This window comes from Lepisma saccharinum, unplaced genomic scaffold, assembly GCF_977018435.1.
Source record: "Lepisma saccharinum unplaced genomic scaffold, izLepSacc3.1 HAP1_SCAFFOLD_847, whole genome shotgun sequence".
Lineage (NCBI taxonomy): Eukaryota > Metazoa > Arthropoda > Insecta > Zygentoma > Lepismatidae > Lepisma > Lepisma saccharinum.
In genome coordinates, this window is record NW_028143508.1 from 33,047 (window position 1) to 59,828 (window position 26,782).

Here is a 26,782-nt window from a genome sequence, read left to right on the forward strand (position 1 = left end):
TTCAGTCAATACGTTGTATTGACGAAGCTTCGTGGGCAACCGTGAAGCCGATAAACCAACCTGAAGAAGGGGACAGTGGTCCCTGAAACGTTGTCAATTACTCAACGCATACTCACTGAACGTAAGTAAAAATAAGTATTTTATTTTATTTATTGTTTTCAATCTGCAACACTGAGTAATTTTTGTTTTGTAACCATTGATGCAAGTCTACGAGACATCTCAATTTTCTTCAAACTGCAGCCGTGTTGCGAATATGTTTTTTTTATTAACTTACATTTAAAATATGTCTTATATAATTTATAAATATATTAGTTTCTAACCACAAAAATATCACTGCTTTTGGTGCTTGTATAAGATTTTTAAAAAAATTGAAACAATGTTTATTTGCAAAACACAGTACAATTCGTCTGAGAATTGAATGTAAAGAAGCTTTAGAAAAAGCACCAAGCTCTACGCCATGTGACAGCCTTTGTCTGTAAGTGACTGTGTTGATGATTGTCGAGATCGGGGTAGAGGGGGTCTATCATTGAGTTGTTAATTTTTCCTGTTACTTTGGACCACAACATTGCAACTCTGCAATGGCACAGCCAATAGTAAAGATGATGATAATAGGCAAATTGTTCATCATTATTTTCATTCTGTTTTTACTCTTCACCTTCTGTTGAGTGAAGGACACGACATCTGCTGAGAGGCATTTCTATTTCAACTCATTACCATCACACTGTGGAAAACACATTGAATGAAAATAGGAATGGACATATTACTTTTGCCATTGGGTGTACACTTAGCACTAGCTGCAATACTAGCATAACATTGGTTGTCACATATAATACTCCAACAGCATTTCGCCGACCACCGTGACGGAGTATTTATCACAGCGTGCAACGACGCCATGGGTCCCGGGTTCGAATCCCGACCTGGGCATGGGTGTTCCTTTATCAATTTCATCACATCATCACTCATACTCAGCGTCCCGATTAGCCAAAAGTGTCAGAAAAACGACCTAAAATAACCTAACATGATTAATTCAACAGCTTTTCGGATCTTCTTCTGTTCAACATTTTCGGATCTGACCACCCCTGAAAAAAAATTCTAGGTACAGGCCTGCTGTAGGAAGGAGTTATCGTGAATTTTTGAATAAATGTTTCACATGAGAAATACGACGATAATTTTTACTTTTTTCTGGCGATGACAACAGTGTTTTATCAAATGTACTTACCTTCTTGAGAAGAGCTGGTCTCTTCCACTGTCTGTGAGGAAGCTTTTAGTATATTCTTACTTCTTAGTGTGTTGTTTTGGTCTTGTGCAGGCTCATCACAAACTTACACTTTATATTTTCCCAAGAGGCTTTTTACATCCTTCATTTTAACTTTATTTTAGTAAGAATTTAAGGTAAGGGGGGCATTCAGTGGGTCGCGGAGTCGGGCTTGAAAATTTATTTACTGTGTCTTAAAACCTATTAAATTTAAATTAGTAAGATATATTATTTTAACAATTTAAAATCAACGCGTGTTGTACGTAGTCTAAACTCTACAGGGTGGGCCAAAAGTCCCTTACCACCCCTTGTAAAAATCGTTTTAGTGGAAATTGATGAATAACAACCATGTGTGACCACATTAGGCCTAGGGGGAAGTCATCTTGAAGCCATCTTGAAAGCCGCCATCTTTGATACAATTCCAGTTTTGTAAATGGGAAGGTAGGCATGCGATACATGATTTTAGGCTAGAACTTCATAAGGAAAACAATAGTGAAGTCGTAATGTTGAAATCTTCATTTGTTAAAAAGTTACAGGCATTCAAATGTTGGAATCACACCTTCATTTTTTATTTGTTGCAGGTGCCTAAATCATGTCACTAACCACAGTGGAGAGGAAAGAGTTAATAAGGGCATGGGGTGGAACGAGTGGAAGGGTTGTAGCAGCGGAATTTAATGAACGGCACCCAGATCGACACCCTGTGTCTCATGTGAGTGTTGCCAACCTCTTCCAGAAATTCATGGATACTGGTTCAGTAGTGGACAAACCCAGGTCTGGAAGACCCACTACTGCAACAGACGAAGGCACAACCATAGCAGTGTTGGCATCTGTTGCAACATCACCACACCGCAGTACTCGTCGCCTCTCAGCGGCATGTGGTGTCAGCCGTACATCCATCAGATGCATCCTAAAGAAAAACAATTGGCATCCGTACAGATTGCAACTTCAACATTATTTATCAGAAGACGACCCAGATCGACGCCTGGAATTCTGTGACTGGGCAGTTGCCCAACTTGAAGCAGATCCCACATTCGCCTCAAAAATCCTGTTTTCCGACGAAGCGAATTTTTATGTGCAAGGAGAGGTCAACAAACAAAACTGTCGCTATTGGTCCGCTACCAATCCTCACTCGGTTGACCCCTGGAAATTGGTAGGAGCTGGTAAAGTTATGGTGTGGTGCGGCCTATGGGGTACCAAACTAATAGGTCCATTAGTCATTCCTGGTAACCTTAATTCTGATCATTATTTGGCAATGTTGCGTGATCTCATCCTGCCGTCCGTGTTGTCCGAGGATGGCACATTTCCCTTATTTTTCCAACAGGATGGTGCACCTCCCCATTATGGATTAAACGTCCGTGATTATTTGCATGAACAATTTCCTGGATGGTGGATCGGGCGTCGTGGTCCCATTGAGTGGCCGGCACGTTCACCCGATCTGACTCCATTGGATTTTTATTTGTGGGGTCATTTAAAGGCCAAGGTATAAGCCGAGAAGATCAGGAATGTTGCTCACCTGGAAGAAAGGATCTTTGCAGCCTGTGCTGATATTTTACCTGACACACTTAGCAGGGTCATGGACAATTGGGGTGAATGACTACACACGTGCGTGGCGCTGGAGGGCGCTCACGTAGAGCACGTAGAGCACCATATGTAAAAGTGTGATTCCAACATTTGAATGCCTGTAACTTTTTAACAAATGAAGATTTCAACATTACGACTTCACCATCGTTTTCCTTATCAAATTCTAGCCTAAAATCATGTATCGCATGCCTACCTTCCCATTTACAAAACTGGACTTGTATCAAAGATGGCGGCTTTCAAGATGGCCGCCGTCAAGGGCACCCCCACCTTATGACTTCCCCCTAGGCCTAATGTGGTCACACATGGTTGTTATTCATCAATTTCCACTAAAACGATTTTTACAAGGGGTGGTAAGGGACTTTTGGCCCACCCTGTATATTTCCGTTATTCACGTTCTACCATTGCTTTTACCGGCATCTCCCTCTCTCAAGGGAATCGGATATCAGTAGTTTCCTTTCGGTCGCAGCAGTGAGTTCTTAATTATCCGCGTGTCACATGCATGTCGACTTAAGGGGTTGCTTGATATTTCTGACTGCCTGTGTGTGTATGCGCTCCCCGAAATGTGTCAACTGTCATCATTAACATCATCAGTAAGGTGTTAGACTAGAATGAATTAGTCTTTCAAAAATACATATTTACACTTCTAGACTGAAGTATGTGTAATTTGTTCAAGCAAGTGTAAAACATGGTTTCTTAAAGTACTCGATGTTAGCAAAAATATTATTACAAACTGGGTGCACACCCCTGCAAGTAATTCCCCCGGTGCTCATGCTTGTGGGTCCCATGAAGTGTAATATCGTTCAAGGTGGGTCCCGGACTGAAAAATATTGAGAACCAGGCCTAAAGTGCTGATGCAAACAAAACTTTGGTAAGGATGTGGAATCGACCCTTCTTAATAGAAATATGTTTGATACATCGTTGGAAAGGGTAGGAATCAAGGATTCCAAAATGTAAAATTTAAGGTGACGAAAATTGTAAGTGGAAAAAAAGTAGTATTAATTGCCCCCCAATTCCGGGCTCTGCCCCTGGGGTAATTGACCTACCACCCCCTACCGCTACCGTAGCTCCGCTACACTATGCTCCGGCTACCTGCCTTTTTCTATAGAGTCCCTTTGAATGATATACATAAAAAAATACAAATGAAAACATGATTATAAAAAAGTTGAATCCTAGTTAAAATTCGCATATATATTCCCGTTGAAAACCAAAGTTCGACCTGCCAATACTGTGTGTTTACAACATGGATTAGGTTCAAGGAAACCACTATGGCAAGTAATGTAGTAGTATTTTTTTATTATTATTTCATAGAAATTTAACTAACTTCAAATTGAGAAATGCACAGTGGCAACTCGAAGAGTTAAATACTTACTATTAGCGCACAATATTTTTTTTTAACTTTCAAACGGTAAAGTACAAGGGTCGATTGTGCAGTCTAACCAAAAGTTTTAATTCAATCAATCCATCAATCATTCAAATTATAACGTTTAACTAGAATTTAAAACCAGATAAAAAGAGAAGGTTTTAATTTTATTCCCCACAAAAATTAGTCTTTTCCATAATTTTTCTCACTTCTCTTTATTACATTTTCGTAACAATTCCATGGGACGCAAGGCCTCAGGTGGTCGCCCACCCCTTGCTACGCCACTGAATGATGTTCCATGTTACTGGGACAACTGCTATGCCAACTGTCCTCAAGGGAGGGTGCAGGTTCTGGGACAGCATTGTCCCATCTAGCTGTTATAGGCAGTGACGTGCACTGAGGAGTAGCTAGTCTAGCAGAGATAGATCAATCAATCTCACATCTCAAATTATATTCAAATCAGCTCATATGCAACACCTTTTTTTCCACGCTCTTCTCGTCCATCGGTGTTCTCCGCGGGCAAAGCTGGGTGGATACCCTAGCTCGCTCTTCTTCCGCCAGACCAGTTTCCAGGTAGAAACGGCCGGCGGAAGGAAAAGGAAGATTTTTAACTCTACCTCCCTTGTCCCCTCTCCCCGCTGCAATGGTTGAAAGCCTGTGCTTTCAGGTCCCCCAGTCTATCTCCTATAGGACAGATAGGGGATTGGTTTCTCATAGATTTTTTTGTAAATCCTCTAAAGAACTCAGGGTAAAATTTTCTACAGTTCTCTGTATTTACACAACATTTCACACGTTGTACAATATGTATGTATAATATGGGATGTAGTTTTATTATTTATGAAATGGGAACGTGTTATGTGGAGAAAATAATGTTATGCTTTCTTTCTTTTTTTTCAAGTATGGAATATATAATGATTAAATTACAAATACGTGCTCGAGCTCTCTCTCACTCTCGTTTTAGTAGTGTTTTATTTAAATATACTATTCTTGGCCTCTAACAGTCATAAATACGGATGTATTTATTTGGGCATATTGTTGTTGGCTTGGTTTATTTTACTTCGCTTTTCTGCCACATTTGGTGATTGCGAAAATGAGGATGAGTGATGATATGATGAAATTGATGAAGGGACCTCATATGAACAATCCAGGCCAGGATTCGAACCCGTGATGAGTGCGTATTCTTGTCCTATGTGTTGTACTCTGCAGTGAATAATGAAATAATTTGGAATGAAAAATGTATCTCAGAACTCAAAAAGCCAAATGAATATTATTGAAGAAACTACAAAAAAGTGTGATTTGTTTCCTGTTTTGTTTCTGTGCATAAAGTGGACTTAAAACACCAATTCAACCAACCGTGGGAGAGTGGTTATCACAGCGCGCTTTTACACCTGGAGTTCCGGGTTCGAACCCCATCCTGGGCATGGGTGTTCTTTGTGTTTGTCCCTTCATTAATTTTATCGTATCATCTTCGCAATTAATCAAATGTGACAAAAAAAGTGATGCTAAGTAACAAAAATGAAATCAAATCATTGATTGATTGCTCGATTTGGTTTATTTTACTTCGTTTTTCCGCCACTTTTGGCTAATCGCGAAGATGATACGATAAAATTGATGAAGGGACACACACAAAGAATACCCATGGCCAAGCTGAGATTCTAACCCAGGATCTCTGGCTTAGTAGTCAAATCAAATCGTTTTTTATTTTCGAATGTGGGTGGGGTTTACGTGTACTTTTTTTTAGTACTCATTCATAATTTTGTAATCTTTTCCTGTTATTGACATTCTTTTTTTACTGGGCCCTAAAGGGAGGAGGGGTGTGACCCACCCCAATCCCACCCCCCTTGAGCACGCCACTGACTGCTACCCCAAGTGTCGACGTCACCGCACGTCACTGGTTATAGGTTACATGTAACCCATTAATCAGTCAACATAACAAATCTTCAATATAACAAGATGCATACTTGAAAAATCTTCCCTAGCATCTTGTAACCATGCACAGGAGATGAAAAAAGAAGCTATAAGCTTACATACTTTCCCAAGAAAAAGAGACTGAAATGAACTTCTTTCTTTTTTAATTTTTTTGCACTGGCTTTATTTTATTACAGAAAGAACTATACTTGCCTCATAAAGTTAAAATTCTCCTCCAGAAAATGGCACAAACTTGCTATTAGAACTTTCAAAGTTTCAAATTGTGCTTGCACAATCCATTCTAAATCTAGTCAAAAATACTGCTGCACTGTCACACCTGCACAAACAACTGAAACAAAAGAATAAGAGATATAGATAAAGATCCATTTCATTATACTGTATGTGAAAATACAACCAACTTGTTATTAGTAGAGATCAATACTAGCAACACTTAACAAAACTTGAAAGAACCCACCAATATCTGCATTTGATCCCCCAAAAGTTCCAGGTTTATTAACATTTATGGTAACATTATGGGTGACGGATTTCTTCAAATTTACAGGAGAAAGTACTTACGGAAATCGTTTTCTGTAGCGTTGTGGAAGTTCGTGAATGTAGTTTTGATCTATTTTAATGCGAATACATGTTGTTTTCTGCAAAAATCTCGGCTAGAGTCTAGTTTACGTCCTTCTTGCCCTTTTACATCCTTCTTGCGCACTTCTTCTTGCCCATTTACAAAACCGTGTTAGCAGACAGCCGGCACTCCAGCATCCGTAAGGTAAGTAAGTTTTTTTTTTTACACTTTCTGTCACTAACCATTCATGGGAACGAGGTATGCCTACGAGGTTAGATTAGGCCTGTTAGGTTAGGTTCCATTAGCACTCATTTCACCCCTAAATATGTGCTTCATCATCGAAAAATGTCCTCAGTACGTTCAATCACACATATCCGGACAACATCGGTTTTTCTCGATTTTCTCCTCGAGGAAATTTTTCCTCGCCTTGGGATTTAGTTTGTTGAATTTCTTATACAACCTTAGTGGCAATGAAGTTCGACCAGTCACAAATATAGGAGTGCGTTGTGAAAGAAGGAGAACACATGCATATGCTGAACATGTTTTATTCAGCAGGCAACATGGAACAAAGGAAAACATAAATTTCCGCTGCAACGCAGCAATGTATGGTGTCCACACAAAATAAAACATTTTCGTCCATCTACACGTGACATCGATGTTCGACCACTGTTAGAGGGGATCCTGTTTACCATGGTGTGACGCCACCCCGTCGGCGAATAACTGTGGCAATGCGTCGGGGCATGCTGCGGACGAGTTGTTCAAGGTATTCCACATCGATGCGGTGCCATTCCTCCTGCAGGCAGGCGATAAGAGCAGCCACTGTCGTGGGTCCCCTCTGTTGCACACGTCGCTTAAGAACACGCCACACATTCTCAATGGGCGAGAGGTCGGGACTCGATGGTGGCCATGGCAGAGTTTGCACGTGATGGCGAGTCAACCATTCTCTTGTCAGCTGCGCTGTATGAGGCCTGGAATTGTCGTGTTGAAAGATGAGACGCCGCCTGTGGAACAGGTGCCTTCGCACTGTGGGAAGATGCCGCTCCAGTATGCGTGTATAGGCGTGTGCATTCACAATGCCCTCACAGACGTGTAGTGGGCCAACCCCAGATACCATCATGCATCCCCATACCATCACTGACGCAGGTTTCTGTACCCGACTTGCATAACATTTTGCTTCATTTTGTTCCTCCTTCCGACAAATGACTGTTTTCCGTATTTTCCCGTACACAACATTGAAAATGGATTCGTCCGTCCACAAAACCCTGTTCCACTGCCGAAATGACCATCCCCGGTACATTCGTGCCCACCGTAGTCGATTGCCTTTGTTCAACATGGAAAGGAAGGGTTTACGTTTCGCCTTGTACACTCGGTAACCGCATCGCTGTAGGTAACGGCGAATGGTTCTGGTTGACACTTCAATGTGAAAGCGTTCTCGAGTCCACAGTCGTAATTCGGCCACAGAAACATGATTGTTGGTCTGGATATAGCACCTAAATATCCATAGGTCACGCACGCTCAGCAGGCGTTTTCGACCGGGGGCCTTACCTGGCTCTGTAGTACCCGTATTTTGGTGGTGTTTGATGATGCAGTGGACGGTTGACTTGGGTAAGTTCAGTTGGCACCCTATTTCAAGTTCACTGAGTCCATCCCGTTGCAACTCCACCACTCTTCTCCTCACGGTGTTGTCAATAGGTTTGCCCCTGGCCATGGTGATGATGCACTGCGGTTCCTCGGTGCACAGCACGCGCTTATATACGGCGGACTCCCTTATTGTGTCCGTGACGTCATGCTTCCGTCGAATGCGCCACTATCTGGAATTTTCCGTATGGGTCTGGTGCCTGGTCGAAGTTGAATGTCACGCGTATAGTTCCCCATTTTCGTTCTTTACGTGACCTTGGGTGCAACATGCTGGGATCACGATTCTTGCCTGCTCACACGCCTCCTCTTACACACATGCGTCACTTCTGCGGGTCACCCATTCCACCGCCTATGCCTCTGTGCATTTAGTCACGTATTCCTTTCTGGTCGAACATCATTGTCACCAAGGTTGTACAATAACCTATCCAATGATATAGGACACGTATTCCTTATGAAAAGGACGTAAACTAGACTCTTACCAAAATCTCTGTCCGACATGCTGTTTCTGTTGCCGCCATTTGCTTTCTGCACGAGAGCACAATGTTCCGTGTGTTAGATGACGTAATCCCGTAGTCAGTGTTTCAAACTCTCCGTGTTTTCAGTAGAACATGACGTGTCGAGTATTTTTTTTTTTTTTTTTTAACTATGCTTGCCTAACCTAACTTAACCTAACCTAACCTTACGGAAAATGGTTTTTGGGGCTAACGTCAATGGTTTGTGAGGCTAATGTCAATGGTTTGCGAGGTATTAGCATAATTTCAAATCCGGGCACGAAAGTAGGTATTTTCCGGTGAACGAGGTTGCAATACTGCATAAATCGACAAAACACTCGCACAACGCGCGATGAACCAGTACACTGTCGCCATAATGTGTGTTACAGAATCGAAATAGCAAGTAACAGAAAGTACCCCTAAATGTAATAGACATTATCTTAGTTAGAAATGCATTATTTCACCTTAGGAAATGTTCCGCACTCCAAAATAGTACGTTAGCAATGTAAAAAAGTGCGAAATATATGATTTATAGGTGTCACCCCCATACTATAATAGTACCAAATTTATAATGTAAAGGTGGTACGTGGTACTTTTGTTACCCTCCTCTGATATGAGAAGCAAAGTAATGAGTAACTTTTATGATTTCGCCAATCTAACACTTATTTTTTGGTCTAAAAATTATTTTCACTGAAAAACATTTTGGTAAATTTCTCGTATCGGACAAACAGCTGAAATTTCCTACTTCTTTTGATTTCAATATTTGTACCTACGTATTCTGCATTGAGAAACATTGCTGAAGGTGGAATTTCGCTAATTTCACCAAAAATAGCTATATTTGCGACATACCGAATAAGTTTTCTTGGTTGTTTCTTCCCTTCAGTAACACGCGAAATGGCCATCACAGTTTCAGCACCGTAGTCCATATGCAATGTTTCCACCCCACCACGCGTAGAAAGTGCAAGATAAGCGAAATTGAGTGATCCGCGATCGGCACAATTGCTCATTATTTACCTTCTGTAGCGTTATTGATGTTCGGGAATGTAGTTTTGATCCATTTTAATGTGAATGCATGTGGTTTTCTACGAAAATCTATTTCCGACGAGCTATTGCTGCTGCCGCCATTTGCTTTCTGCACGAAAGCACAATACGCGCTATTGCTGCTGCTTCAAGCCGATGTTGTCCGTATATGCTAAATTGAACGAAAGGAGTGCTAAAGGAACCTAACCTAACGTGGTAGGCATACCTCATCCCCGTGGGGCTACCGTGAATTTTTGGGCTAACGTCAATGGTTTATGGAGCTACCCGTGGATGGGGTAGCTTCATACTATTCTGCATTGCGGAACAATTCTTTAGGTGAAACAATGAATTTGTAACGAAAATAATGTATATTTCTTACATTAACGAGTACTTACATTTGTTCCTTATTTCCCACAAACCATCCACGGGTAGCCCCAAAAAAACTGACGTTAGCCCTAAACTTCACGATAGCCCCACGGACCATCACGGGGACGAGGTATGCCTACTAGGTTAGGTTAGGTTCCATTAGCACTCCTTTCGTTCAATTTAGCATATACGGACAACATCGGCTTGAAAAATGTGCAGCTTACATGTGCTACCACATTTCTGACAATCAATTCCTTCTTTAACAATACCATGCTGTACTACAAAATCCACATCTTCAACCCCTTTCAATTGTACCACGCAACCTGCACACTTCATTTTGAAAACGTTGATCACGTTCAACTGATCATACATATTTAAATGTGTGACCAGTTACATAAACGCGTGTTTGGAAACACTGGCCCGGATTACGTCATCACGCACAGGCTACATCCACCTGGAAGTAAATCGATGGACGAGCTCTCGTGCAACGGTCACACATTTATATCGAAAAAAGATGATTAACCGGCAAAATTCAATGAACGATGTGAGAAAACACTTCCCCGAACTTCCACAACTATAAAGAAACTGCATTCGGTAAGTAATTTCTCCTGTAAATTTGAAGAAATCCGTTTGTCCGATACGAGAAATTTACCGAGTTAAACCTATGTGGTGTTACTTAATGTACTGGTACTACAACTATGTGTCTATTGTTAGTATCACCTGTAAATTCACTTTGGAAGCCAGTAGGGTAACACTTTACTATACCGGAGACAGATTTCTTCAAATTTACAGGAGAAAGTACTTCCGCAAATCATTTTCTGTAGCGTTGTTGATGTTCGGGAATGTAGTTTTGATCCATTTTAATGCGAATGCATGTGGTTTTCTACGAAAATCTATTTCCGACACGCTATTGCTGCTGCCGCCATTTGGTTTCTGCTCGAGGTCACAATACGCTCTCGTATTGTCCGTATATGCTAAATTGAACGAAAGGAGTGCTAATGGAACCTAACCTAGTAGGCATACCTCGTCCCCGTGATGATTTGTGGGGCTATCGTGAATTTTTGGGCTAACGTCAATGGTTTTTGGGGCTACCCGTGGATGGTTTGTGGGAAATAAGGAACAACAGTAAGTACTCGTTAATGTAAGAAATATACATTATTTTCGTTAGAAATTCATTATTTCACCTAAAGAAATGTTCCGCAATGCAGAATAGTATGTTAGCAATGTAAAAAATTGCGAAATAAATCATTGATAGGTGTCTCCGGTATAGTAAAGTAGTACCGCCAGTAGCATACTAGTTACCAGATCGTAAGTTCAATTATCATGCCGATGATAGGAATTGGTACATAATCTGGGCTGATAGATAACAGGTGTTAGATTGAACGAACCAATTTCTGATAACAGTGCTTGCATCAGTGGGCGTTACTCATAGGATATAGTCTATTTATTTATACAGATAAAGATGTTACTTATTCATTTAATAACAATATAATAACTGTAAAAGGTTTTCTAAAATATGTTCACAGCCATATGATTGCTTTGTTTTGCTCCAAATCTTTCATTTTTGTGCAAGCAAAACATCATATATGTAAGGCGTGGATAATGGTAATCAATTAACTTTGTTACCTTCGACGAACACCTGCTGAAACATCTCTAGTACACAAGCTTTATTACAAGCTTCAAACTGCACGGTATGAAAAAAAATACGTTACACCCGAAATATTAATCACTACAACTTTCTAATTGTTACTTACTACAATCAATATCGTGTCAGTATATAATTTTGTCATCAATCATTAGTTACCAAGTTAATCACTTACATGTACAAGGATGCAAGATTAATCACTACAAAATCACCATAGCACTTCCAATCTTGGCATCGCATCCCGTAGCTCCATTGCTTTGCGGCTTTCAATTTTCCTCGTTTACATGCAGTCGCATCGAATATTTGCAGTTTTTTCTCTAAGGTATTATGATATCACTGTGCTGATAAATTAATCTTTAACCCCTACCAACCATTTCTAAACTTATTAGAGAATTTATATTTTGGATTGCTAGTGAGGAGCTCCAGTTCAAAGTGTCAACAAAACAAATTTTTTACACTTCTGGTCCAGCAAGGCAATCTTTTTCCTGTGACGGGAGGGGTTCCAGTGTTTGCTTTGCTTTTACAACTCGAACTCAACATTACCTTGCGTTATTGATATGAAAGTTGCAGCAAGGCCGTCCAAAGGAGACAGTGCAATTTATGACTTTTCATATCACGATAAGTGGTTGCTCGAGTAATAAAAACAAACGTTTCGCATTCAGCATCACTTGTTTGTTTTTTTGCGCAAAGCAGCGATTTCCGCTCCATAAAACGAGTTATGCTAAGCCAAGTTAACCGTACTCGAGCTGTGAAATATATTTGGATGCATTCAGTCAAAGACGTAGCGGTCATCTCGTATGCAAGGGACCCATGTTTTCTGAAAATTTTAATAATTCCAGAAATTCAAAAATTCGATTTAAGAAAACGATATGTACGTACTTACGAATTAGGTTTTAGGGGAGTCAGGATCCAGCTTTGATACGGGCGACGTGATTCGAACAGGTGTTCTCCTCGGTGTCTCGGCAGACCCGTAGCCAGAATTTATTTCGGGGGGTTCATCCCTTATCAAAGACACTGACGCTCGGAGACTATAATCAGAAAAGGCATGGCACCATGTCTTTCGGCGGCCTTTGTTTAGGATATGGTATGTTTTGGTGATATTATACAAGCATAGCTACAAGGCGACGACGCTACCACTGCGATATCGGGGAGGCCACGAAAAACAGAATGAATGATAGTGAATGGCGATGGACAATTTGCCTACTCTGTTCTTACTTTTGTTCTTAGCTTTTGCCCCCTCTTGCCTTTGGCTGTACCATAGAGGAGTTAGGGAGTAGAGGATTATCCCACATTTAAACCTCGCTGCGCTTTGAAATTGCATTTCCATCGGTGGCCAGTAGATGGCGCGGCCGTCTTCTTTTGCTGTTTCCAGCACAAATTGGGGGGAGAGCTCTTTCGGTGACAGTCACGTGGGTTTCAAACGTCCTTATTGGTCAGATCTCTTGTATGCCATCAAGGCTGTTACCAATGGCAAGGGCTTCCTTTTTCGCTGGTTCCCTTCCAAGCACCGCTGTTAGGGGTGGGGTGAAGAGATGGGATGGGTGATGCGTTTCCGCCACCTCAAAGTTCTTCGGAATCTTTTACTCGAAAGTAAGGTTGCCTTTCCTATGCAATTAACAGATTCTTTGAGTGTTTATTTGAAGGCGGAATTGGGAATGTAAAATGTAGGCATTTTCAACTGGCGCCTGAATTTTCAAATTCAGTTCTCAAAAAACTTTTTTTAAAAAATATTTCAACTTCGCTTGTGGAAATTTTCATTACCACTTTTGAAATAACGAGTACAGTGTGTGGGCCTCCCCGATGGCTCAGTGGTAGCGTCGTCGCCTTGTAATCAAGGGGTTCCGGGTTCGATACTCGGTGGAGCTACAAGTTGTTCGGATCCCACTTTAAACTGTAGGTCTAGTCCCGATTGGCCTGAGCAAAAAGAAAAAAATAATAGCTCATAACTGAAGTACAAACGGGGGGCGGCGAATTCCATGCACCGGCGCAACAATCATTTCTTGACTGCAACAATCTTTACTAGGCCTTGCCGCACAAGAAATGAAAATGAACTGAATAGCGTGAAATTCAAATAATTTTTGTTTCACTTTGCTCGAAATAAAATCGTTTCTTTAAGATAGGGTGACCATTCGTCTCGTTTTGACCGGGAGAGTCCCGTTTCATAGGCGTGTCCCAGTTGTCCCGTCGATATTATACAAGAAACACTATTTGTCCCGTTTTTTAAAAGTCTAGGAATTAGCTTGAAAACCAAGTCTAAATTTGAGAGATTCTTAAAAAGAATGACTTTCTGTGTCTTGGCGGAAATTCAAATGTCAAATCCCGCGTTTTGTGTTAGATATTAATATGTGATGCAACTTTTTCGGGGAGCTTTATTAACGGTTAGTAAAGAATAAAGTTGTTCTCAAGAAGATTGGTCCTTCTGCAAAATACTTCTGGCATAGTAGTCATACCGAGATTATAAAAATTAATAGCTCTTGACAACGAGAGATCATATTTTACATAGATATTGTTCATGATGTATCATTTATGTGATCCATACTATAATAAATAATAAAAAAGGTAAAGTGCTCCCCTGTGCTTTGCACCACGCCATGAAGGCGTATCTCGGCCGAAGCTTGGAGTGATGTGATCAGCACCACGCCCCTGGCCGCATTTACCTCCCAGAGTTTCCTCCAGGTATCCACTTTATACAACACTGGGCGAGCGCCGGAGCCGCATAAACAGGTGGAAAAAGTCCCGGTTCTCTCAGCCGGGGATCGAACCCGGGCCTCTCGCATGGTAGTCAGACGCAATACCGACTTTTTTATATATAAAATAAAGAAATTCCCCTATTCGGTGGTATCCCCCGTCATTCACACACATTTTCTCAACATTCGTACATATCAGTTTTTCTCTATATTCTCGGTTTTCTAAATTTACGGACAACACAAACATCCAAGTCCTAGCCGGGATTCGAACCCGGGACCACTATGCTAACCACTCCTCCACGGAGGCCGACCACCGACTGAGCTACAGCGGTTACTATAAATAATAATAATAATACGTTAATGACAATAATTTTATAGCTAATTAGGCCTAACCAATTTTTCAGGAGGGAGTAAAGTGACCTTTGGGTCAAAATATTATGGTCACCCTACTTTAAGAGCAACATCAAATCGTACTTGACCATGTTTTTATGTTTAAATTTTTGCAGCTTTTAAAAATTAAGATATACTATTGATGAAATCCTACGAGCAATATTTGTATTTTCCTCAACCACTACAAATTTTTAATTCACCATGCTCCAAAAAACTTGTAAAATTATTGCTTTTTTTACTTTGTTATTTTTTTATTATTTTTTTTTTTTTGAAGAGTGACAATTGTCAATTCAACCTGTATGTGGAGTGAGTTGACGATATGTTCGGGGTCAGTTGACAATACTTGTAATTCTACCTTTGAAATGGTTTGGCATATTTTATTTCAAACAATATACTGCCTTAAAATTACAGATTACAAAAATGTGATTTAATGAACAGCATAATATGTAACATAAATGTTCCAAACCAAGGTGCGGAATCCCGGGGGGACGGGGGAATTCCTCCCACCAACGATCTTGTCTTGAAATTCCCCCCTCCCCCCACAAAAATTCTTCCAAGGGGGGAAGAGTTTTTGTTTTAACAACAAATATAAACAATTAGTTTGAGATTCGAATATACATGACTGGAATAATATCGAGAACATACAAAAAGAACGGACAACAAAGAGCCTCACCTCTAAGGACACTAAACCCAGCAATCCCCAGAACACAGAAATTGGACCGACTTGTTACTTCTTCTCCATTTCTCATCGTCTTTCGTTAGCAACCACGAAGTACATAGATATATTAATAAAACACGTAATAGCATTTATATGTGAATTTTATACATGAAACTATATCATCTTAATATATCTTATTTTTTATCCCTCCTCCCTTATGCACATCATTGTTCATCTATTTGCAATTATACATTTTGATTGAAAGACAGTCGATATAATATATTGTATATATTATAAAATAATTTGAGACATTTAATGACATTATATATATAAATATGGGTCGGGTCATTCATTCCATGTCAAATCAGGCAGGAGTTGACCCTCATAGTCACGATGTTGATGATATTTCGGACACAGCTTTGCTTTGCTCCAAAACCTGTGAAAGGATTTTGCTGAAATATGATTATTACGAATTATATGAGGGTTGTTCAAAATGTCAGTTTTGAGCATCATGCTCTTTTCAATTAAGTATATCTCGGGAACGAACGAAGATACAGAAGCGTTCTTGAGCTCGTTGTAAAGGGGAAAAACGGTTGCATATTATGAGATGATAAAATGTTGAAACTTTGTAAAATTTGAACACACTGTTCAAATGTTCAAATTTCAAGTTTGAACAGCTCAAAACATCCCCTCATCGATTTTTCTCATTTTTGAATATTTTTAACTACCATCCTTCCTCTTCATACTAATAAAGTTTTATGAAGGTTTTTTTTTATATAAGAGAGAAAAATGAATTTGAAATTTGTCCTGCATCAGCAATGAACTGAGCTATAATGAGACTTTTCATTTGTGTCGCGCTAGAGGATATACATACGTACTGTTCAGGGACAGATGATATTCCTCTTGATAATAGCCTTTATTTTGTGCTGTTATTGCTAATTTATACGTTACTGTTTTCATATTTTTAGCCGCGTTCATGGGGACGAGATGTGGGAGTGTTGTGAAAACTTCTGTGTTAGCCAAAAAAAAAAAATTAAGTTGAAAACGACGAATGTTGGGAATGATTCCGTAAAAGATGGATTTTGGTCAGTTGTTAGACCTCTACTAGAAGAAAAAAATCTCAAAAGTTCACGTCCTTCTCCCCTGTGCTTCCCCTCAAGCATCGGATTCACAGACTCTTAGTTACTGGCTTATATCTAAGCAGTTATTTTTCTATTAAACTTTTGATCCTCATTAGATAGACTGAAGAAAAGGTAATGTTTCGTTGTTCAATAATGCGTAACGATCTGTAGGATTTTATGTTTTGGTAATGAACGATGCCCCTATAAGATTGGATCACATATAAAGACGAATTCAAAGGAATTATTTTCCGGAGAGGGGCATCGTAACGATCTGTAGAATCTTTTAAATGTAACGTACAACGAACTCTAAAATCCCAGACATTTAGCCATCACTTTCCAAATCAGGATATTGCTAGAACCATCTAAGGAATGAATGTCTTGTTAGACATTGCCGAGCTTCCTTGATCGCCGTCGTTGCAAACAGGTGTAAACGATCGCAATCAAGGAAGAGTCTACAGATAACTGAGTCGGCATTACTTAGTAAATTCGATTGGAATAAATGTCTGGAAGGAGAGAGGTCAGTGGTCAGTTCTAAGTCAGTCAATCGAGGAGCGAGTACGAGGATTACGAAGAGAGATAAGAGGACGCCTTGGGAAGACCGTGTCGAGACGAGTCGCAAGTCAGACTCTTTGTATAGTCTCGAGCGTAACCTCTCATCGCATATCTTCAGTAGTGCAGAGACAAGTATACCCTTTCCAATAAGCCATGTTGATCCAGTCTTTGGGGGTTTAAAACTCAAGTGGTGTGTCTTGCCACACGTAGGGTTACCAGACGTCCGGTTTTTCCCGGACATGTCCTACATTTTAGCCTTATGTCCGGCGTCCGGGAGGAATTTGAAAAATATCATAAAAGTCCTACATTTTGAGCGTCACAAAATATTAATTAGGAAAATAGGTAACAGAAAGAAATCATGCTAGTTACAAGTCTATGGACTACGCTTCCAAACTCAATAGTGAAATTTATTTTGCTTCAGTCATTGATGTCCGTGTGCACGAACGAAGATCAAATTTTAAACTCGGATCGGGAAAGGATCACTGGAAAATTCCATTGCACGAAGACGGTTCAACACTTGTTTGCCTTCTGATCGGCCATTCGCGACCGTTTTGGTGTGTGATCCTGGTTCACGATACTGACGCTTCGACTGCAGGCAGTTGTTTTTTAATATAAAAAGAGCGGAAAGTGATATCGAGGGCGTGCAAACGCTAGAGATGTTGGATGTACAATGCTAATAATTCGAGAACTATGTAAACTAAAAACTGTTAAAATAATAATAATAATTTGTGGTTCTGTGGTGCAAAGTTGTAATATTTATAAATACTGTACTTTCTATCCCAGAACACAAAACATATATAAATGTCATATATTACGCGCAAGGTAAATTAGAACACAGCAATGTTTACGATATTGCTACATGGTGTTGGAAATATGATTGTATAAATTTACGAAAATACATGTTACTGGCTATTTACACGACACGACAATATAAATATATAAGAATTAAGAAATGAAAAATTCAAATAGTTACCACAGTACAGTAATAATAGAAATAATAATAATAATATATCTTTATTGCGGGCGAGGTTCAGCGTACACTGTTCTCTCAAAATCGAATGTATTTCGTAAGGCATTAAAGTCCCGTAGAAGAAGGTTCCATGCTTTCTCCTCCTTTTGTGTTGTGCCGTCAGTTCTTTTTTAATATCATTATTTCTTTACGCTCCACTACATCCTTGTACATATTGACAAGGTTGATTAGTACATCTCTCAAATTCAGAGAAGTTTGCAGCCCGAATTATCTTCTTCTCCTACATGTTGATACTTTACCACATCACATTACTCTATGGAGTTCTTGGTTGTGATTTGTGTTAGCCAACCAATCAGGTATAGCCTTACAAATTAATCTCGGATCAGTTGAACGGAACCTCCTGAACGTCGTTTTTCGTTGGTGCAATGCAAATCCTTAAACCAAGTTCATTTATTGTGGATTAAAATTGATCTCGTTCATCTGAACTTCGAAATAATCGGAGTTGGTGAACGCGGCCATGAGTCATTGCCCCCCCCCCCCCCAAAAAGTTTGTCCTGCTATTAAACAAACAGGAAAACGGAAGCACTTAATGAACAAAGTTTTGGGACCACTTTCTGATAACGTCACTGTTCAATGCCTGAGCAGAATTTCTTGCCTTAGGGTATATACTGATGGAACAAGGTCTTGCCCATTCTGATTCAATATTCAATACAATTTGATTGTAAAGCAGGGGTATAGATAACAAAATTATTCATGGTGTCTGCCAGTCAAGAAAGTCATGGTAGTCAAGAAAAAGTAAATATATTAACAAGTAGGTCAAGAAGTCAATAAAAAGGCAATAAATTATTCTTGTTGTCAAGAAGTTTTGCTATCATAATGACTGATTGGTTGATTTAGTTTATTTTACTTCACTTTTTTCTGTCCCTTTGGCTAATCGCGAAGATGAGGATGAATGGTGGTAAGATAAGATGGATGAAGAGACAGTCACAAACATATAGGGACAACCGACACAAGCCCCACATGAGTAGACGCCAAAGCCTCGCTTATCTGCCAAACACAGTTCAGGCCCTTTAGTAGGGTTTTTCATTAAATAAATATTTATTTTCTTAATTACTAATTTTCAACTTTACCTAAGTAGCGGTCGAATAAATAGACATTAAGAAAAACGGAAAAAGGTATAGAAAAGTCCAGAAAAAGTCAAGAATTCTGGATGTGTTATTTTGGTAGACACCCTGGACACTACTCAAGATGAAACTTCTCGAACCATTTTCAATTACGGTAACTGCTGAATATTTGTTTGCCATTACAGGTCATAATTCAAATGTTGAGAGAGTACTTTCATTACCATCAGCACAACAGACTCACGAGAGAAATTATTTTTTCATGAAGTCTGTAAAATGTTTGTTTGGTACTGGTCCCTATAATTTCAAAGAGTTTGACTGTCCACTCTAACATAAATATAGTTTGGCTAAACCTGAAATTTTGATAAAGATTGTCTCCTCTGAGAAGTACCGCTTAAATCATGTAGTGAGAGGTGCATTGATTAGTATGATTGCAAGTTTTGAAATTTTGCATTTAAAAATTCATTAAGAATTATTTTTTTTAAAACTGAAAAGTGTCACTTTTCAACTACTTTCTAAAGTGTTCTATAGAAATATCTATTATTTATTGAGAATGTTTTGTGTCCTACCTACATTTTGGATAGCATGTCCTACATTTCCCTTACAGCGATCTGCTAAGTGCTAACCCTAGCCACACGTATGTGTTTAGTCAGTACCACTTGCACCTTACCATCAGGTTTGCCATGAACAGCGAGTATGCCAATAGTTGGGGGTGATGAATGATGAATGAGCTACATTACCCGTAGTACGATCCCACGTGGTGATAGATGTGGGATATTCATTTATTTCAATTCGAAATAAATGAAAATTGGAAGGATAGGCAATGATACGAATGTAAGTGGTTTTCACGTTATGTAAGAAATCATCTTTTAAAATAAAGACAAGTCTTGTCTTCCCCTGTAAAATAGAGACAAGGCTTCCTGTACTTTTAGAATTTTCTCGATTGTAACTATCAGATAAATTATGCGACAGAATATTATTTGGAATAAAAATTATAGCCTAATTTATAAGCGTTAAACTGATATAACTTTTAATGTATTTAATCAAAGAATCGCCATAAGATGTGTCTCCAAATAGAGGACTCGTACCCACCATCTTGATCACTGTCCAGCGGCTAAGTCCCTAATGATTGACGAATTGTTACACTTTTTGATAAAAGCAAGAGACTTGGTAGTATAATTGTTATGCCATTTAAGGAATTTTCAGTCGAGGAGCCAATCGCTATGTGCGTGCCGATGCCTCCCATGTTCAAAATAGTCCACCGTATTAGATTTATTTTGGTTTGATATTTCTCGGGAACGGTGACGCCTATGAATGTCTGGTTTTCTCAGAAGTGCTCCAAATAGTATAAACTTTCACACTAAATCAATAAATCTATTTTTAAAAAATAAACGATTATTTTGTGAAATACTCATTTTTAAAGTATTTTGTGAGAATAACTGCATATTGAAAATTTTGTTGATGGTTATGTTCTTACATTTTCAGTCATATAAATTAGAGCTCATTCCAACATCTCGAATTGAGGTCTCAAGCAATAAAATTTTGTATAACTGTCATTTGTCCAGTAACTTTATAAATATAAAAATAGTATTTTAAGAGGAAATCATGCCCCTTGCCCGAGCGCGACCGTCTCCCCCTCCCTTTCCTAGAAAGACGAGTTTTCCCCGTTTATTTGTAAAAGAAGTAATCAATTCCACTCCTCCGTAACTATTGGACTTACGACCTTCATATTTTATGGGACACTTTTTAAAGGTTTATTTCATAATCTATTCACTCAAATTCTCTGTAGCAATAATGATTTCATACTTGATTTTAATTATATTGAGTTTGGTAACAGCGTACAATTGCCTCACTAAATGGTCGGCTTCTCACTTTCCGATTCCGAGGGTAAACAAAACAGGTTTCGAGAATCGACGGGACCGAGCGGGCAGTGGTTTCTAGTGTTTCGCCCGATGGGAGGGATTGAGAGAGAGGGGGGGGGGGAGTGAACTGCCTCCTCCAGAATAAATAGCCTCGGTCTTTTACTATAGCCATGGGCAGGGGCAGCGTGACAAAATTCGCAGCAGCTTCTATTCTCCACTTGCTTGTGTCCATAGGAACACAGAGCAGATGGTAGGTTGGTTACTCTATCCCAGTGGTTCTCAACCTTTTCGAGACCTCGGCCTAGTATTTTTTTATTTTATAGGACGATGCCCAATCCCAACAAATTTATTCGTAAATACTTTTCATTTTTTTTATAGTTTATACTAACAATTGGAAAGTGTGGTATAATCATAAAGACTGACAAATATAAATTTAAATTAGTTACCAATCACTGGAGCAAAGCAATATTATAGCATATAAGTTCCTCAAGCCATCATCATTAAATTAATTTCTGTTCATTATTATTGACAAACCCCTTTCTGATAAAAAATATATAATATTATTCCGTATAAAATTGATTATTGTTTTATTAAATTGATTGATTTTAATTGTGTAATTAAAACTGCCGGCCCCCGTGGCGGAGTGCTTAGCACATCGCGCTACGACGACAGGGGTCCTGGGCTCGAATTCCGGCCTGGGCATGGATGTTTGTGATTGTCCATTCATCAATTTCATCATATCATTCCTCATCACCATCCTCGCAAATTAGACAAAAATGGCACAAAAAGCGAAGTAAAAGAAAGCAAATCAAATCAATAATTTTAATTAAAACTGTACTCACTATAGAAGTCAATTAAGCAGGAAGCCAGCAGAAGAATGACAGCTTATCGGCGAAACCCTGTCCTATCATATACACACAACAAATATGTACATGCGTAAAATATATAATTTAGTCAATAAACACTAGTTCAACACTAATACCAGGCTGTCCCAGAAGTCCTGCACCATCAGCACACTGAGCCCTAAGAGATGAAGTTTGCGAGGGTGGGTGGCGCCACCGGTGAAAGGCTGTTGGCAGGCATAGAGGACAGGTTCGTGGGATCAAGTGAAGGCACGCGCAGCATGTGTAGCGAGTGTTCCTTTGAAATTAAAGTGGGCACGATGAGTGAGGACCAAATTGCACTTCGTGCAGTGCTAGCTTTTTTTTTATGGAAAAAATGTCTAACAGCAAAAGCGGCAGCGGAGGAAATTTGTCGTGTGGAGAACGAAGAAGTGGTGAATCGATGGACAGCTTCCCGTTGGTTTAAAAAATTCGCTTCGGGTGAAGTACGCCTCGCGGACAAGGCCCGCACGGGGTGACCTCCGATGGACATTAACGAGTCTCTGCAGGATGCTGTGCATGCTACACCACAATCCAGCACACGTGTTAGCCAGAGTGGTTGGGGCATCCAAATCGACAGTAAAACTTCGCTTGCATGACATGGATTACACCAATACACAGTCTCGACAAAGTCCACACGAGCTGACAGAGGTGCAGGCCCAGCGCAGAGTTGCAATTTGCCAGACATTGCTACAAAACCCGCATGATCTTCGTTTTAGGAGGAGAATTGTGACAGGAGACGAGAAGTATGTGTTTCTGAAAACCCCGATACACGTAAACAGTGGGTGAAAAGAAGGCAGGAGGCCATCGCCCATGTGAAACAGGACAGATTTGGGAAAAAGCTCATGCTGAGTGTGTGGTGGAATATTGACGGGATTGTCCATTATGAGTTTGTTCCAGAAGACCATGCTGTAACAGGTGAAATGTATTCTGAACAATTACGCCGAGTGTATGCCATTCTGGACGGGAAATACCCGGCATTAACGAGGAGGAAGAGGTTACTGCTGCAAAATGACAATGCTCCCAGTCACCGGTCTCGAAGAGTGACCAACACACTAGCTGAGCTTGACGGATTTGAGTTGTTACCTCATCCCGCCTATAGTCTAGAAGTTGCACCATCGGATTACGGTTTGTTTCGCTCTCTCTCATTTCCTGTGTGGTCGGCACTTCAGTTCATATGATGAGGTAAATTCTGCCTGTCGTGAGGTTTTCAATTCTAAACCTGCCACCTGGTATCGCCATCAGATTGAACTGTTGTCGCAGAGGTGGGTGAAGGTAACTGAACATGGAGGCCTGTACTTTGCTGAATAAAGTCTGTCTTTGTTTCTGATATTCTGTGTTTCGTTTTCGTTCTAGTATGGTGCAGGTCTTCTGGAACAGCCTGGTATTTTATTTTGAATCTGCAAACTCGCTGAAAAAATAGTTGGCTTATTTTATTACAACTGAGCTTCTTTTTTTGTAAGTTATTCTAGTGAAACTTTTGCTGCCGTTTTCTGTCCGTAAGTTTGTTAATTCAGGAATGAATTAAAGTGATATCCAAACGAAGACAGTCACAAAATTGCAGGTTTTTACCTTGGAACACTAAAACACTTCTATCTTCATTTAACTTCTTGGATTCCATTTTCTAATATTCCTGTGAAGAGCATGTTCCAATGTCACTTCGGGTTCGGGCCTATTATAATAATTAATGCACTGTTACAGAAATTGAATTACATGTTTAAGAGATGATAATTAACCTATCGTTAATGTCCAGGTTGAAGAGGTCCTCCATTTCTTCTCTTGGGATCTCGTCAAAGAAGGCGTCATTAGAAATATTATGCTTATTTCTGTGCTTATGTCAGAAATTAGTTTTTAGATTATATTTAGTTCAGTCTTCACAGAATTGCTTCCACATAAAAAACATCCACTGTGAAATGAGATTTGAAAAGCCTCAATTGCGTACACTTTATACGAATCCATGTTCGAAAGACAAATTGAACGACATCCAGACAGCGCAAATTTGTAATTTATATTTTCAACAGATAGTTTATAATTTATATGATCAGCGATCAATATATGTCGTGGGATATACACTAATGAAATCTGTCCGAAAATCTTACTAATTCAAACATTAATAGAATTTTCAAGAAAACGTGTACATTACCCAGGGCGAAGTTCGAACCTGGAATCTTCGGCGGTGAGATTTTGAGTCGATAACTCAAATCATTTGGCCACTGAGGCTGTCCATTAAATGTAGAAAATATAGGTACGTGTATCAGTTTGTACTTAATCACTCCGGATAAATTCTAAGATGCAACCATAATGGAGGCTCTTCCTCCCAGTTTCATATTTTTATTCCTCCATCTCGTCTTTCTTAATCTAATGATATAAAGAGCAATATATTTAAGTTTATTACACTTATATTCACCTCACCGTTAGATCAATTTTGATGGGAAAAAGTTTCAAGATAAAGAAAATTGAAAGAAAGCATACGAGGTCTTTATGGAAAACACAGTCTTATAATTCACATAAACTGACTGTATTGATTATTTTCGTTGCTTTTATAATTCTTAGCTTAATCGCGAGTATGAGGATGATGAAGCGTATACAATACAATTTCTCTCTCCGTGTAAACAATAATTATAATTATAACCCATGGCGCAAAGGTCCAAGCAGGTCAAGATACTGCCGGCATCACTCCCACATGCCTCAGCAGAGGGAGATCATGCAACAGTGGCGCAACTACAGGGGGGCATTGCCCCCCACCCCAACCTTGGACGGAAATGAGTTCTGGGGGGGGGGGGAAACATTGACGGCCAAGTGCATCTGCAAGGGGCAATTACCGCCCACAACTTCAAATTTTATGTAAATAAAAATGCTTTTCGTAAAATTTTCTTCCTCGGTTCGCTTGCAGTACCTGCTTTTCTTAGTATTATCAAGTCCCGAAACATATCTGGGAATGGCGAAAGTCGGCCTTGGGCGCCGAACGATCTAAATGAAAAGAGATGAATTGTATTTTAAGTCCACTTTATGCACAGAAAGGCTAATAGGGACTGGACATACAGTTTAAAGTGGGATCCGAAGCACTGTCATGTGCCTCCGCCGGGTATCGAGCCCGGGACTCCATCAAAAGGTGACGACGTTACCACTACGCCATCGGGGAAGCTAAAAAGTTGTAAAAGAGAGAATGCGTTGGCGTCCCGTGAAATTATTTGCCCCCTATTAAATTTAAAAAAAATGGATCTAAAAATATTCTTGCTCGCAGGTTGTTTTCTGTAATGCATTGTAAATTACCAGAGAGAGAGTAACACTTTTATTAATTGATTTTGTTTTAAATGTATGAGCAATTGTTGAGGAAAAGGAGCGTGCACAATTTATGTAATTTTTGCTGTTGGTTTATTGTGAGATGGATGAATTTATTGTGTAATGTATTTAAATAATATATTATATTGTATATAATATGCATTAAAGAAACTTTGAATACGTACACAATTTAGTGTTGCATATGTGCGAAACATATATCGTGCATGAGTTATACATGTTAATGTAAAAGGGAATTATATTTGGAATGCATTTATCAAGCATTACTATCTTTCAAAAATAGTTTGAGTACTTGTTTTCCGTTATTAATGTGAAATTGAACGTCTTGAAAAATAATTTAGATCGTTTGTTCGAAAACAAATACTTTAGCACCAACTTCTACCCCTTTTTGCATAATTTACGAGGGTAATAACGTCTTTGATACTACTACTACTACCGCTACTACTACTACTACCAATAATAATAATAAAAATAATGTTGGTCCCGGGTTCGAATCCCGGCTTGAGTGTCAATTCATCAATTTCATCATATCATTCATCCCCATCTTCGCAAATAAGTCAAAAGTGGCACAAGAAGCAAAGTAAAATAAAGAAAATCAATAATAATAACATTATTATTATTATTATTGGTACGTTTATTATGGTACTTGCCCCGCCCCAAGACAAAAATTTAAAAAATTCGTGGTTCCGCCTCTGTCATGCTACCAGTTACGGGATGACGTGTGATTAGCACGACGAACCCTCAGTTGTTGTTATAGGTTTCCACGACCTGATTACACTAATCGTTCGTAGCTCCCCAATTTGCTCATGATGGTGAGTGCCCTCCGGCCTCATACCCTGGCCAAAATTTTCGGGAGAAAAGTTGTTACTAAGTAGAAATATTTTCCAAGTATAATAAGTAAGAATTTGATATGGTTCTACTAGAAAGTTTGTATTACTAGGAAGCTAGCAAAAAGTCTATCACTGTTTTGCAATTGCAAGCCGAACGATACTGATTTTATATGACCAGGGGTCAACCTAGAATTTTACAGAAGTGTAAGGGTAAATTTAGAGCCGAAATAATCATAAATTTGACTTCAGTGAAAAATTTTTGGTGAGAGTTGAGAAATTTTGTAGTCGTTAGGGGTGCGTGGATAAATTTCTGTATAGGACGTCATTATTTTCACAGGTAAGGTAAAGCAAAGCTCACCCTGCCATAACACACATTTAGGGGATGTGAGGTAGGGCCCCACACATTCTCGGTCTCGGTCATGTGATCAGCACCACGATCCGGCCGCCTTTATCCCAAGGGTTGCCCCCAGATACACATTGATTAGAGGCTAGGTGAGCCTCAGAGCCGCTTTATGAGGGGACAAGGCCCACCTCCAGAATCGAAACTGTGTCTCCCACGTGGCAGTCAGACG

At 39.5% G+C, this 26,782-nt stretch overlaps 1 protein-coding gene across 1 annotated transcript in view; it reads right to left on the minus strand.

Annotated features, from left to right (window-relative positions):
* LOC145983348 (uncharacterized) overlaps positions 1–12,448 on the minus strand; it is a gene marked incomplete at its 3' end in the record, with an annotated part of 33,504 nt that extends 21,056 nt beyond the window's left edge. The window contains exons 1-2 of the mRNA XM_083116487.1: positions 12,014–12,448; positions 6,318–6,453 (exon numbers count right to left, since the gene is read on the minus strand). Coding sequence (XP_082972613.1) covers positions 6,318–6,322 — 5 coding nt within the window. The remainder of the gene's footprint in view (positions 1–6,317; positions 6,454–12,013) is intronic.
* Between the last annotated feature and the right edge of the window lie 14,334 nt (positions 12,449–26,782).